At 39.8% G+C, this 16,538-nt stretch overlaps 1 protein-coding gene across 3 annotated transcripts in view; it reads left to right on the top strand.

Moving 5' to 3' along the window:
• LOC126252725 (afadin-like) overlaps nucleotides 1-16,538 on the top strand; it is a 96,829-nt gene that overhangs the window by 52,770 nt on the left and 27,521 nt on the right. For 2 of the 3 annotated variants that reach the window (XM_049953631.1, XM_049953645.1), the window contains exons 3-4: nucleotides 9,226-9,336; nucleotides 11,131-11,190. In XM_049953631.1, coding sequence (XP_049809588.1) covers nucleotides 9,226-9,336; nucleotides 11,131-11,190 — 171 coding nt within the window. The remainder of the gene's footprint in view (nucleotides 1-9,225; nucleotides 9,337-11,130; nucleotides 11,191-16,538) is intronic. The other variant, XM_049953637.1, reaches the window with a different exon arrangement.

Here is a 16,538-nt window from a genome sequence, read left to right as displayed (position 1 = left end):
CTTTCCATTGAGAATGACATGACGTGCTCTATTTGCTAGGAATTCCTCAGTCCAATTCTAAAGGTTTTCTGATACTCTGCAAACCTGTCTTGTTCATTAGGCAACAGCATGGGACTGTATTGAACGCCTTCCAGAGGCAAAGAACATGGAACCATCCACGGTGCAGGATATACTGCCTCTTGGATGTCTTTGTTGTTAGTGGAATTCATGTTGGCCCTACAAAGGAGATTTTTCAGTCTCCAGGAAGGTCATAATATATAATTTTAAAACATGTTCCAAAGTTCTATTAACAGTCTGATGTCAGCGATATGGGCCTATAGTTGTGTTTGTTCGATGACACCTTTTACAAATGGGAATGACCTGCACATTTTTCAAATCATTTGGAATATTACATTTCTCCGGCGACTGATAGTAGACAGCCGCTAGAAGAGGAACAAGGTCTGTATTGAAAATTGCATAGGTATCTCATCAGGCTCAGTTCCTTTTCTCTGTCAAGTGATTTTGGTTTATTTTCTATCCTGCAGACACATATTTAATATCAGTGTTTCTGGCCTTTGTGCAGCAATTGAGAGGAGAGTATGCGGTACAATCTTCCTCGGTGAAACAATGTTTGAAAATGGAATCCAGTATTTGAGCCTTCTCTTTATTATCCTCATTTTCAGTGCCATTATTGTAACTGTCTGTACAGGCAGCTTTTTACTGATTTAACATAAGACCAAAACTTCTTTGGCTTTTCTTCCATAACAGTGGATGGAATGTTACTTTTGAATTCACTGGACCCTTCACATATGACTGTCTTCTACTAATTTTAGCTGCATTCAGTTTTTGTTTGTCTACAAGGCTGTGGTTATGTTTAAATCTGCAGTGATTCCCAGTTTGCTTTCTGAGCAGCTTTTTAACATGCCTGTTGAACCGTGGTGCGGTCTTTCCCATTTTCTGTAACTTAGCTCAGCACATAACTTTGTATGGCATATTGTGCAATATTCTTAAACATTGTCCATTTATATCCAACATTTTCAGCCTCAAAGACATTGGTGACTCATGTGAAATGAAGTATGTTTCTTGTTGCACTTCTTAAGCAGAAATATCTTCTACCTTTCATTACATATCTGTTAATACCTATCGTGGCTTTATGATCAGTGATTCTCGGCTCTGTTAACAGAGCTGAAATGTTTGGTCCTATTTGTAACCAGATGATGTGAGATACTACTCTCATGAGTTGTTTATCTGATTAACTGCTAAAGATAATTTTTGGATGGGTCATACAAAATAGTTATACACAATTCCTTGTCCCCGCTACCTGTCTTAATCACTTGAGTCTCCCGGTGTTTATCTGGTAATCTCGAATCTCCCCCTAATACTGTATATGGCCAGCACATTTTGTGTGAAACATTACACCAACCCAATTTATTTTGTATTTGAAATCTGTTTTAATCTTACTAGATATTGTTGTATTATTTGTGGCAACGAGGATTTACATCTACATCTATATTTATACTCCGCAAGCCACCCAACTGTGTGTGGCGGAGGGCACTTTATGTGCCACTGTCATTACCTCCCTTTCCTGTTGTCGCGTATGGTTCACGGGAAGAACGACTGCCAGAAAGCCTCCATGCACACTCGAATCTCTCTAATTTTACATTTGTGATCTCCTCGGGAGGTATAAGTAGGGGGAAGCAATATATTCGATACCTCATCCAGAAACGCACCCTCTCGAAACCTGGACAGTAAGTTATACCGTGATGCAGAGCGCCTTTCTTGCAGAGTCTGCCACTTGAGGTTGCTAAACATCTCCGTAACGCTATCACGCTTACCAAATAACCCTGTGACGAAGTGCCGCTCTTCTTTGGATCTTCTCTACCTCCTCCGTCAACCTGACCCGGTACGGATCCCACACTGATGAGCAATACTCAAGTATAGGTCGAACGAGTGTTTTGTAAGACACCTCCCTTGTTGATGGACTACATCTTCTAAGGACTCTCCCAAAGAATCTCAACCTGGCACCCGCATTACCAACAATTAATTTTATATGATCATTCCACTTCAAATCGTTCCGTACGCATACTCCCAGATATTTTACAAAAGTAACTGCTACCACTGTTTGTTCCGCTATCATATAATCATACACTAAAGGATCCTTCTTCCTATGTATTCGCAATACATTACATTTGTCTATGTTAAGGGTCAGTTGCCACTCCCTGCACCAAGTGCCTATCCGCTGCAGATCTTCCTGCATTTTGCTGCAATTTTCTAATGCTGCAACTTCTCTGTATACTACAGCATCATCCGTGAAAAGCCGCATGGAACTTCGGACACTATCTACTAGGTCATTTATATATATTGTGAAAAGTAATGGTCCCATAACACTCCCCTGTGGCACACCAGAGGTTGCTTTAACGTCTGTAGACGTCTCTTCACTGAGAACAACATGCTGTGTTCTGTTTGCTAAAAACTCTTCACTCGAGCCACACAGCTGGTCTGATATTCCGTAGGCTCTTACTTTGTTTGTCAGGCGACAGTGCGGAACTGTATCGAACGCCTACTGGAAGTCAAGGAAAATGGCATCTACCTGGGAGCCTGTATCTAATATTTTCTGGGTCTCATGAACAAATAAAGTGAGTTGGGTCTCACACGATCGCTGTTTCTGGAATCCATGTTGATTCCTACAGAGTAGATTCTGGGTTTCCAGAAATGACATGATACGCGAGCAAAAACCATGTTCTAAAATTCTACAACAGATCGATGTCAGAGATATAGGCCTATAGTTTTGCGCATCTGCTCGAGACCCTTCTTGAAGACTGGGACTACCTGTGCTCTTTTCCAATCATTTGGAACCTTCCATTCCTCTAGAGACTTGCGGTACACGGCTGTTAGAAGGGGGGCAAATTCTTTCGCGTACTCTGTTTAGAATCGAATTGGTATCCCATCAGGTCCAGTGGACTTTTCTCTGTTGAGTGATTTCAGTTGCTTTTCTATTCCTTTGACACTTATTTCGATGTCAGCCATTTTTTTCGTTTGTGCGAGGATTTAGAGAAGGAACTGCAGTGTGGTCTTCCTCTGTGAAACAGCTTTGGAAAAAGGTGTTTAGTATTTCAGCTTTACACGTGTCATCCTCTGTTTCAATGCCATCATCATCCCAGAGTCTCTGGATATGCTGTTTCGATCCACTTACTGATTTAACGTAAGACCAGAACTTCCTAGGATTTTCTGTCAAGTCGGTACATAGAATTTTACTTTCGATTTCACTGAATGCTTCACGCATAGCCCTCCTTATGCTAACTTTGACATTGTTTAGCTTCTGTTTGTCTGAGAGGTTTTGCCTGCATTTAAATTTGCAGTGAAGCTCTCTTTGCTTTCGCAGTAGTTTCGTAACTTTGTTGTTGAACCACGGTGGGTTTTTCCCGTTCCTCACAGTTTTACTCGGCTCATACCTGTCTAAAACGCGTTTTACGATTGCCTTGAAATTTTTCCAAACGCTCAACATGGTCAGTGTCAGAACAGAAATTTTCGTTTTGATCTGTTAGGTAGTCTGAAATCTGCCTCCTATTACTCTTGCTAAACAGATAAACCTTCCTCCCTTTTTTTGTATTCCTATTGACTTCCATATTCAGGGATGCTGCAATTGGCCTTATGATCACTGATTCCCTGTTCTGCGCTTACAGAGTCAAAAAGTTCGGGTCTGTTTGTCATCAGTAGGTCCAAGACGTTATCTCCATGAGTCGGTTCTCTGTTTAATTGCTCACGGTAATTTTTGCATTGTGCACTCAGTGTAATGTGACTCGATGCTCTGTCCCTGCTACCCGTCCTAAACATCTGAATGTCCCAGTCTATATCTGGTAAATTGAAATCTCCACCTAAGACTATAACATGCTGAGGAAATTTATGTGAAATGTATTCCAGATTTTCTCTCAGTTGTTCTGCCACTAATGCTGCTGAGTCAGGAGGCCGGAAAAAGGAGCCAATTATTAACTTAGCTGAGTTGTTGAGTATAACCTCCACCCATAATAATTCACATGAACTATCCACTTCTATTTCACTACAGGATAAACTGCTAGACAAATACGCCACCACCGGTTGCATGTAATCTATCCTTTCTAAACACCGTCTGTGCCTCTGTAAAAATTTTGGCAGAATTTATCTCTGGCCTCAGCCAGCTTTCCGTACCTATAATGATTTCAGCTTTGGTGCTTTCTATCAGCGCTTGAAGTTCCGGTACTTTACCAATGCAGCTTCGGCAGTTTAAAATTACAATACCGATTGCTGCTTGATGATTGATGCCTCCATTACCAGTCCCATGCAATTTTGTGATAAACATTCCAGTCAGAATTGAGAATTCCTTTTCTATTAACCTCCAGTTTCATCCACCTTTCTGTCCTTAGCACTATGTGGGCATTATAGGGATCGATTTCTTCATCTTCTGAAATCAGAATGTAATTTACTGGCCCTGTGAAGATTTTTGAATCCTAAAAACACGAGCAAATGCATTTCACATGTGCTCTGCTACCCTAGTAGCTGCTTCCTGTGTGTAGTGCTCACTTGGCCTATTGAGGGGCACGAGTCCTACAATTTCCCACCCACTAGCAGAGGCCAAGAAATCATTCAGCTCCACATGAGAAAACCACAGTTAGTTATGGGAACAACATCTTTGACTTTTGTAGTCCTGTCTTCCTCAGTTGTGTGTAATATTATGGTATATTGATAAATTTTACTTTTTGGACCGTCTAACTACAACTGAAGGAAACACAATTTTCGTGCCACACGCATTTCGCCTTTATTCTTTGCAAGGCATTTTCAGTGCTGGAAAATGCTAACACAGCTTCTGTCCCTATTGCAAGGTTAGCTGTCTTTACCAATGCAACCAGCCATGCGTAGGAACAAAAAAGCCTCAAAACCTAAGTGGCAAATGTAGTTGCTCATGTGAGCCATGATATGCAGCTGGGTGCACCCAGGAGACTCCATAACAGTCAGCAAAGTGTTCTCAACATGGGGAATGAGACCCCTAGCAAGCTCAGAGAGTGGACACTGGCCTACCTAACTGACCTGCCTTCAATTTCCCTAGGAGCCTCGTGTCACCTTCACCAGAAGACACATCTGCACTGAGTGAGGTAACACAGTCGATGGCACACCTGGACTCGCATGTGGGAGGACGTGGCTCAAATCCACCTCTGGCCATCCAGATTTAGGTTTTCCATGATTCCCGTAAGTCACTCCAGGCAAATTTGCAGGATGATTCTGCTGAAAGGACATGGCCCATTTTCTTCTCCATCCTTACAAGACAATCTGAGCTTGTGCTCTCTCTCTTATGACCTTGTTGTCAATGGGATGTCAAACTCTAATCTTTCCTTCACCTTCTGCATTTGTTTGAACCTTACAGAAAGATTGGCTGCTATCCCAACAGAGAGTGCCACTTGCTAGCTTTGCCCACTGTTACCTTTAATCCAAGAGGCCCGTGACCCAGTCACAGTTCGCTGTTTATTTTCATGTGGAATAATGAGAAACAGTAGCCTCAAGACAAACTAGAGTGGCATAGTGCAGATAGTGACAGAATATATCTGTGGAGTTACTACTGCAAGCCACAAGCAAACCTCCCTTAATCACCATGCTGTTCCTCAGTAGTACAATCAGTACTTTTATTGTAATGTGGTAGTATTCCATTACTTTCACATCACTATACTGCAGCTGTTAGTAATTCTAACCACACCAACAGGTGGCATAACTCTTGCTGTACTGATCTTCTTGATTTCTGCCAACTGCGACCTTCTTTCGGGAGGAAGCATCTCTGTTTACCAACTCCAATATAGAAGGCTGTTGCTTTCATTCTGAGACTCATTAGTGACCTGGTTCCATTCAACTCAGTCCCAGGCAGTCTTCACTATAACATTAGTTAAAGGCCCTTATAAGGTTCTGCCAGATAGGCCATGGGTTTATTTGTATAAAGGAGTGTTACTCCTTGTTCACTCATTATTACATCCTGTGATTGGTGGAGTGTGCCTTTGAGGAGAGACAGGTCAGATTGGCGAGGGTTGTATTTAAAGATAAAATCATATGACATGGTTCACTGGAATACCCTGAATGGTAGGTTCAGGCACATAATTTGAAGGTTTCTCTTTCCTTTGTGCACATTAGCACCTTTTCCGTTAAGTATATCTGTTGAGTGTAGGGAACTAAAAGTGTGTGTGTGTGTGTGTGTGTGTGTGTGTGTGTGTGTGTGTGTGTGTGTGCGTGCGTGCGTGCGTGCGTGCGTGCGCGTCTGCGCGTGCGCACACACGTGTGCGCACACACGTGTGCGTGCTTGTGCGCATGTAGAATGATCTCACTTCATGATGGACTGAAGAGATGTTTGGAATTATATTCAGGACGTTGACACAAAGTCTGGTGATCAGGAACTTCATGCCACTACCTCACCTTCCCTTGTCAGCCAAATACTGGCAGTGAAAATTCTTCATTGGAATTTGAATTGGATTACGTCCTAAGAGTGCCACCACAGAGGCATGTGTTAACGACCTGATTACAGAGATGGTTGTGTGTAGCGTGTACTCAGTAAAAAAACAAGTTAGACACTATAATTACTTTATTAGCATACTTGGGTTAGGGAAGGTGTGTCATTCTAGAAGATAGCTAAGGATGTAGACCATCTTTGAAAAACTCATTAGCAAATGCAGCTGCCATTGTAACATATATAATTCACACTGTGGTACAATGTACCATCTCCTTAAAGGCAGTGACAGATCTCATTACTGAGACGTGGGGTCACACATCAGTAAGAAATAAATTGGTGAAAATAAGGAGTAACAAGCTGTGTTTCATGAAGCTACTGACTTAACCATGATGACCTGCTTTCAACCAGTCAGGTAATGTGGTCAGACTTTAACATGTTTCTTTATAGGCAGTGTCATTTGATATATAGATTCTTTCGTTAGCTAGAGGACCTAGTATGTGTAGTGTTTGTGATATACTGGTATATGTACTCTTTAGTACCCCTTTGTAGATCTTTTATAATTATTATTATTGTTGTTGGTGTTTTGTTTGACTAATATTAATGTACTTTGTGTGTTATTTTATATGCTCTTCTTCTGTTTGTGCTTGGGTTTTAACGATCTCAACCACTGAGCACTCTGTAAGACTAACAACAAATACTACTACTAGTACTACTACTACTACTACTACTACTACTACAGATGGGCAAATTGCAACTGTCTTGGGAAAAATTTACACTAAGACTCAACAATGTTTTCTGATGTTTGAACTCTTTTTCTGATTAAGGTTATTATTCGTTACAGAGTCCATTTCACATCATTTAGCCTCTAATCTTTATATTGCAGACTTTGGTGGCGGTTTTGCAAAAAAAAAAAAAAAATCCTTTCTCAAAAATAGTTCTGCACAAATTTTCCACAAATTATGCTTCACGTTACACTCACCAGTGAACATGTGCTTTTGTATCATGGACAGCATTTTGTGTTGCATTCAGCTATTCACCATATGTGTCCGCTCTTCTCTCTCACTCAAATTTAACGACACAGTGAAGTACTCAGGGCAAAGCATGAGGGGAAATCTGGATGCCTAGACATGTGACAGCAACTGATCGCTGCATCAAAATTACAGATTCTGCATTTTATGTGATGGGCAGTTCCCCTGTTCATTAATAAGAGGAATTTCCACGTCAGTCTTCCAAATTATTTCTGGGCCATTTTTATTTTATCCACCCTGTATACCCTATAGAGGCACGAAACAAATGATTAGGTATTTTCTGATTCATTTGTTCCATTAGCAGCAAGCTTTTAATGTACTTTGTTATGCTTTTTTAAACTCATTATTTAACATTGCAACACCATTATAGTTTTTTTTGTGTTCACCCATTCAGGAACTTCCTGTGATCATTCTCTTTGAACCAGTGATGTTGATGTTGCTTGTTTTGGCTTTATGGTTCTAATACTGTACTACTTCTTCTTCTCTTTTTATTTTATTTTATTTTTTTGTTTCTGGTTTAATAGAAATCATTCGTGTTGGACGAATGGAAAGGAAAGTATAATATACTAAGAATAGAAAACTGCAAAATTACCTCAATTAAAGAGAAATTGCCAGAGTAAAGAATTAATGTAGTAATGACAGATGTTAACTGCTACAACTTTGTTCTGATATAAAGTACGTACATGTAAAGTACACACCACCCAGTCATGGTCCAGTGCTCCACACCTCAAGTGCTGCAGCATCCCTGCCACTAAAAGTTGGTTTGACTATCATTCTGCAGATTTCCAAACCAATCTTAAGGTTGATTATGAGTTGTGTGTTGTCCATTTGATACAACTGCCATCCTCTTCATTGCCTGGGACTTCAGATGATGATGATGATGATGATGATGATGATGATGATGATGATGATGATGATGATCGACAACCTGATATCTTTCCTCCCTGCGATGGGAGCATATGTTGCAAAAGCTCCACTTCTGAAATATACAATCTGCGTGAACTGCTAGTATTTTGAGGAACTTGGGAGCCAGGAGTCTTTGTGCATCCTGTGAACGTTGTGCTTGTGAAGACTGGTGCTGACAATAGCAAGACAAAATTAGGTATTGGCTGTATTTTCTTCAAGTTTATTTTTTGGTAACATAGCTTTGAATATTGAAGTGCTGATAGCCATTGCTAAGTTTCTGCTTTTCCTCATGTTTGAAAATTCAGGTGTTTTTATGGCACTGTTGTGGAATGTGTGTCGCTAATCTATCCAGGACTGTACATGTGTCATAACGTATGTGCTGTAATCACCAGAACCCCAGAAACTAACTCTCTTCATAGTCCAATGACCTTATGACCAAGGCTCCGAAGTACTACATGTTCAGGTGTTTAGATTTCTCCTCAGATCATCTGTTATTGCTTCTTTTATCGATTTTGCAAAGATAATTGACATACAGTCTATTTCCTGTGGGCATGTGATTTGTCACTTTTAAAGAAATAAGGCAACTTATTTCTCCACATTTTGTGGAATATTGTAAACATTCTCCGTGTATCTGTGCTACCATAGATGTGTAGCTTCCTCTGTCCTCTGTCACACAATTTGTTCCTAGCCACTGTCTGTGACTCGCCCCTTGGCCGGTTACTTCTGTAATTTTCTCAACTTTGTTTTTTTAGGCCAGTTTTCCACACCCTCTTGTCGTGATCTGTAAATTGATAAGCTGTATTCCAATTTCTAAATATCACTAACGGTCCTTCTACGGACATTGTCCTGTAGGCACCGGCGATCCTTATAAGAACTCTGTGGTGCATCCTTCGGAGAATTTAAGTGGGTCTCATCTGCTGAAATTTGAACGCCCACCCACTTACGCCGAAGTCAACGACAGAGGTGAGTATGGTCTAATGATAAAAGTTTTACAATATGTATCGGTAAATTTTAGTTTCAATGCTGGTTGATTTGTACATTACCTTCGATACTCGTTCACATATATAAGTTGTATATCTCAGATAAGAGCTTGTCATATCAGATGTCTTCATTCCTACTCTACAACAGTAGTACAGTCTGAAGCAGCCATATAAACTTTTAGTGATCTTCAGCTTCCTAAGCCTCACGAATGAAAGGGAGTACTAGAACTCATCAAAAGCCCTAGCAAATTCGATATTGATGTCCACAGCATAAATATCGTCATAATTTACAGTTTGCATTGACTGACTGGTTAGCAGAATTTTTGATGATTTTTTTCTGAATTTAATAAGCCCTATTCGTTTGTCATGTAGGAGATGCTCCTGTATGTTTCCCAGTATTCAGCTGACAGATAGGTTTGTACAGTTTAGTGACAACAGGATCTGTTTATCAGCCTTTTTTGCTGATAATCAGCTCTGCCTCCATCCAAACACCTTACTTAATATATCAATCATACAGGGTGCTATTTAATCCTTAATTTTGTGAAACTATGGTCGGCTATCAAAACTCGAAGTTTTTCTTATTTTTCGTCTAGGAGTACCTATATGTACTTCCTCTTTAGAAAACGGAAGTATTATTGTCATTGTCATTTAGTTTATTCTTCACACCTATGAAATTTGTCTCTGAACAGTGGTCTTTGCCCTGTTTGTATATGAGGAGCAAAGAGTCCAGTTGGTACTTAATCAGGTACTTCCATTGTTAAATGGTAGTGAACTGTACAGAAAGTGATCCAATCGTCCATCAAAATTTTGTGTTAAATGCCACATATTAGTTGTCAACTTGCATACCTGTTGTAGTGCTTGAACCTCTGTAATTTCTTTCCTTGTGTACCTTTCTCAAATTTTTGTATGTTTGAAGATGGTATCTAAATGTGGCCTGGGTACATGAAATCTTCATTTTAATAGTTTGGCCATCCTGTTTCGGGAAACTTTTTGTCTGATGTTGTGGACTGTAACAAGCATAATGTTTTTGTTTCGTCTGTGTTGCAGCCTGTGTTATAAAATTTGCTGTAAACCCTCCCATTAAATCCCCCCCCCCTGCCCCCCCTCCACCTTCCCTGTAAATCTGATTCTGTTAACAGAACTCGCACATGTAGTGTCAGTTTTTAGGAAGAAGCTTTTTGTGATATCTGTGGCAATCAGTGATGACACATTGTTTGCTGCATTACTGTTTGGCAAAGTGGTGTGTATCTGCTTCAGCTTAATTGTGGCATTTAGGTGTCATATACAGCATAGACTTTTAAGTAATGTGTAAAAAAGTTAAGCAAGATATAATAGAGACCATCTTACATTTAAAACGTTAATCCTATTTTTAAAAAAGGTTAGGAAATCAAGAAAAATTGAGCTAAGATGATTTTTTTGAGAATAACTGTTCTGTCAAAGGCTTATAGAATGACAATGGAAACAGTTTTTTTTGTGATAATGACTCACCAATTAACCTTGTAATGCAACATAAAAATTATTGATTATAAGACTGACTTTGGGTTTAGATACATGTTAAAATGTTAAAATTTCATAAATTAAATGTAGTGATTCAATCTTTTGGTTTTATGTAATCTGTTACTCAGATATTGAAAGTAAATTTTTGGTGCTTGTAAGAAGCAGTTTTTTTTTTTAAACATAACAAAATTATTTGAAAACTAGTTATGTAGAAGTTTTAATATTTGTTAACAAGGGAGTAAGTTGACAAAGTGACAATGTTTTTCCTGCTCTGTCCTAGGAGGAAGGAATAGTATGCTGGAGCCTGAAAGTGCAGATTCTGATGGAGACATGGATAACGGTTTGTGTTGTTAAATAATTTTAGTTGGTTTTCATATATGTTTCTATGTCTAGAAGATCTGAGAATGTATGGTGAAGTAATCCACTTAAGTGCATACATTAGTGTTCAAAATTTAATCATTTTCAGGAAATAAGAATATACTTATTCCATAAACATTTACATATTATCGAACGAGGTTGTGCTTAGCCCCAGTAATGTGATTAGTGGTAGTGTCATGTACACTTAATTGCAAAGGTTCTGAATCTAGAGATATAGAGCTAAAAAAAATCTCATTCGCAATAGCAAAATACATAATGGGAATGGTTATCAGCAGCTGCAGATATCTAGCTTATGGACCACCTGCTCTCAGTCACAGATACACTGTTTGTCAGGAAACTGCAACTCAGAAGGCAGTTGTAAACTGTGCAGGCAGTTGTTTTGCTGTCTCTTAGATTTTGTTATGCTGTTTTAAGACCAGAGACACTGAAAGCCAAACCATTATAACTATCTCTTTATAGTGTATTGTTTCAACTTTGGAATACAATATGGCAGCAGTTATGTGTGGTTTGAATTTGACAAGTTGTTGGCAGATTTCCAGAGATATGTGGCACTATAGTTCAATTCTTTTATCTTGGATGCTCGTGCATGCCCGCCCAGACGTGGGAGATTGCTGCGTTGCCAGTTGCACACGACGCACGCGCCAATAGAAGCAGCGCCATAGTATAGCATGGTTCGCAAGCTTACGTTTAGGGGGGAGCGCGCAGTTCATGAAGTAAAGCCACCACGGCCGCATTAACCCTTTCGCTGCTACAAAGACGTGCTCCCTGCATTCCACGCTGTGCGCGATTTTGTCACTGCACTGCTCGCCTGTGCAGACACATCGTGTTCCGACTGCTTTGACACTCTTATCATTCGATTCCACAAAAACTATTTGACTCAAAAATTAGATTTTTACACATCTTCTTGACTGGTAGCTTCCCCCGATAAATGACTTAATTTTGTTTTGATGTTCAACGCAGTTATTATACAGCATTAAATATAGTAAACCATTGCACGAAATTTTGAAGAGTTTGCACAGGTAAAAGTCCATAGAGTATACTTTCCGTATGGTCGATTTTAGTTGCCACAATGTTGAGAATGAAATGTGCACAAGATACCTAAATTTCATATAAAATTTACTGTATAATAATATCTCATTTAAGTACCACATAGGTGTCGTATGTAATATTGAGAAATATTCCGTCTTTCGCGACTGTAACAAAAGTTTTATTTACACTGAGCACGTTTGGCTTTATTTTAAAGCACTTCAATCAATCAAAAGGAAGCAGACAAAATACATTAAACAAAACTGTGGACTTACAAAAACATTAGGACTTGAATATACCGTCTATCAGTGAAGTGCTCTGAGCTATGTCAAATATAATTTTTTGTGTGTGGCACACACGAACATCATTTATTTGCTAAAGTACTGATCAGCCAACACAAACGTTGAATATTGTATTACACAGCACAAAACTACGAAAGGTGACTTGGCAATGGAGGAGACAAAATACTGTCCACTGAAGATGCTTCAAAAGAGAGAAACGCGTCTGGTCTAAATAAGTCGCTTGTTACAGTTGCAGAAGAGGAATATGTTTCAGTACCATTGATAAAACTGCGACTGTGGAACAAAAACAAGAAAGAGAACATAAGTACCATTGTGTATGTGCCATACCTTTCATTGATTGAAGTGCTTTAAAATAAAGCCAAACGCGTCCGGTGTAAATAAAACTTTTATTACAGTCGCGAAAGACGGAATATTTCTCAATATTACATACGACACCTATGTGGTACTTAAATGAGATATTGTTATACAGTAAATTTTATATGAAATTTAGGTATCTTGTCCACATTTCATTCTCAACATTGTGGCAACTAAAATCGACCATACGGAAAGTATACGCTATGGACTTCTACCTCTGCAAACTCTTCAAAATTTCGTGCAATGGTTTACTACATTAAAATGCTGCATAATAACTGCGTTGAACATCGAAATAAAATTTAATCATTTATCGGGGGAAGGTATCAGTCAAGAAGACGTGTAAAAATCAAATTTTTGGGCCAAATAGTTTTTGTGAAATCGAATGATAAGTGTGTCAAAGCAGTGGGAACACCATGTGTCTGCACAGGCGAGCAGTGCAGTGATGACAAAATCGCGCACAGCACGGAATGCGAGGAGCGCGTGTCTGCAGCAGCGAAAGGGTTAAAGAAGAGACAAAGCACTAGAAATTTTAAAAAATTGCATTCAAACGAATATAATTCATGAAGTAAGGCACTATGATATTGTTTTTAAATAATGAAAATATTAAGCACCGCACAAGGTTTGAACTCGTAACCTTTCGCGTAGAAGCCCAACACCTTAACTGTTCCCCTAACGCAGCTCGGCTGCTTACAGAATTCCATGAGGACTCTAACACGTCACGCAAAATACTGACAAACGCTGTTGGTATGACTATGAATTACTCACGCTTTGTCGAAGTAGAATAGGAAATAAACAATTACCGCTGTTCTTTATTGCGAAAAAGCGATTCGTGAGATTGATACAAACACCTTTCCTTGCTATCGCCTGAATTAGGAGTCTTATTGCTTGTTTGGTTTAATTAATCAATAGAATATGAAGCAATTGGTATAAAGAATGCTTTTCCAAACTTTCTATAAAAGAAAGTCTGCTATCAAGACATTGCTTTTGTTCTATTACTTTATTTATGACTGAACGTTTCTAAAACTGAAGACACTCGTCCATGCTCTGCACTGCAATCGAGATCTTGCAACGTCGTTCTCTGTTCATTGGCTGACTGTGTTTTGTGATGTCAGATGCGCAGAACGAACCTAAACTCAGCCGCCAACATAAATGACGCGCACTTTAAGTGTCCATGCACAAGTTGCTGAATTCCCTAAAATTATTGGCACATGGTTTGGGAGTGTCAGTGCTGAGATTGTTGCTGACAGCATCCCAAATATGCTCCATTGGATTAAGATTAGGCGAATTTGGTGGCTGAAACATCAACATGAGCTCATTATAACACTCGTCAAACTACTGTAATGTGAGTCTAGCATTGTGATATGGACTGCTATTCTGCTGGAATATGCCATCACTGTGAGGTAAAACATCAAGCATGAAGGGATGCACGTGATTGGCAATAATGTTCACATAGTCCACAGCCATCATGGTACTCTTGACTACTAACACAGGTATCTTGAAAGCCCTGGTGAATGTCAGCCATAGCATAATACTATTGCCACCAGCTTGTGTTTATTGCATGATGCATGTTTCGAGCAGCCTTGATGATGCCAAATCCAGACATTACCATTGGCCTGGTGTAACAAGAAACATGGTTCATCCAACTAAGTGTCTGATTTCCATTGATCATTGTCCAGTCTTGATGTTCTTGTGCCCGCCGCAATCATAATTGACAATGTTGTGCATCCACATGAGACTGTGTAGGAGTCACCAACTGCAGAGTCCCACATTCAACAGTGTGTGCTGAATGGTATGCTCTGGAACACCATTGTTGTTTTCAGTCATGAGATCTGCCAGAGATTGCAGCCTCTTCTGCTTCACAGAGAGGCCGAGCCTCTCACCTCTCCATTTGTGGACATCCAAAAGCTTGTTGGCTACTGGTCGTATCATTGTCTTTCAACCAATTTTTGTGGCTCCTCCCAATAGTAGCACACCAACAGCTCACCAGTTTCGCTGTTTCCGAGATGCCGATTCCGAGGCATCGGACCATAACAATCTGCCCTTTGTCAAAGTCACTTACATCAGTGGATTTCCCAAGTTGTGGCCCTTACCGAGACTAAAATCATTCCCCATTCTTCTCTGCTCCACTATTATACTTTCCTTACAGCATTGTGTGTCCTGAATGCTACAAGGCATCCTTCATCCTGACAGTGGGCAGTGGTTATAATGTTTTCTGTCATCAGTGTGTGATGAGAGGGTTTATGGTGATGAAGTACAACTTCTTGCAGTTAAGCCCCAGCGCTGATCAGACAAACCTGCAAAATCTCAAAAAACTCTTCTTGCAATATTTCCCAGCTACTGATAGAAAGTCCAAGTACTGAACAATGACATTTATTATGTATGTATCAATCTTTGAACTTCCAATTACTCCATTAACAAAACCAAGATGTTCTCAGTTGTGAATTGACTGAAATGTTTTACATTGAATCTTCTATCTTTTCTTTGATAGTTGGGAAGCCCCTTGCCAAAGAACTTCTCCAGGAGTGTTCCATGAAGTGAAGTGGTGCACAGTGTTGAAAGTTCAGAGGAAGCACTGTATATGACAAAAGCACAAAGTAAGGAGACCCGGCATCACTGCATGATGCTCCAGGAGTACCTCAACTGTACAGATTCTCAGCAAACGAAAAGAGCTTTATGTCATTATGTCAAGTAACAAACGCTAGTTATAAGTTGGCCAAACCTAGTCCAAAATACCTGCACTTGCTCAGTCATAGAAGACTGCTGAGGATACAAAGGGACATATATGTTAAATACATGTGTACCCTCACAATGACAAAACGTACTTCATTTAAAATGGTCAGTCATAATGTCAAAACTTTAGTTCATGTGCAGCTTCAAAAGCTTTCCTTGTAGATAGTTTCCGAGGTTTCACTTTGTGTTGGTGCTATGTTTCACCCTCTTCCTTCACTTCAACTTAAACAACGAACACAACACTACATCCTACAAACACTAGTCACAGATACACACTCAGCTTTTCATAGCAGGTAAGAGGAAGGTAACTGTAAACCGCACCCATTGGCAGCTTGCATAAGTTAGCATTGTAGGAGTCTCATCTGTATCCCATGCTAGTTTTCTTAGTATGCAGTTTTTTGACTGCAGTTAGTGTTTTAACTTCAGAGCCTTCATGTAGCCTGTGGTCTACTAGTCAAAATAAAAAATATAAAAAAGTAGTATGGAGGTATTGATGTTAAAGACATCTATGAAATAGACTATTCAGTTGAGGGGCCGTGTTGAATAATGGTGCTGTGTCAAAAGAATGCCAGTGCTCTGGCTTTGATCAACAGGCTTAACAGTATATAAGTATAATTCTTCATGCTTTCCCAACGATCTGTTGACATCTTGGGTATTCGGGAATCCAGCCGGATGTTCGCGTCATTCTCACACGATATTTCCACAGTGTGCCTCTCTGTCTTCTTCATGTGCTACCTGAGACTGGTCCTTGGGTCGATTGAGTCCAGTATTTATGCCTGGATGGAGCTGGGCGTTCCCTAATTGGTCTGCGCCGAGTCGAGTGTTCCGTCTGTGGTCCGCGCTCGCCAACATCTCAGATCGGGTTTGAAACACCTCAGATGATGACCACAACCATTGA

Source organism: Schistocerca nitens, chromosome 1 (assembly GCF_023898315.1).
Source record: "Schistocerca nitens isolate TAMUIC-IGC-003100 chromosome 1, iqSchNite1.1, whole genome shotgun sequence".
Lineage (NCBI taxonomy): Eukaryota > Metazoa > Arthropoda > Insecta > Orthoptera > Acrididae > Schistocerca > Schistocerca nitens.
The sequence above is the reverse complement of the archived record's forward strand: the minus strand, read 5'-3'. Positions and strand labels throughout refer to the sequence as shown.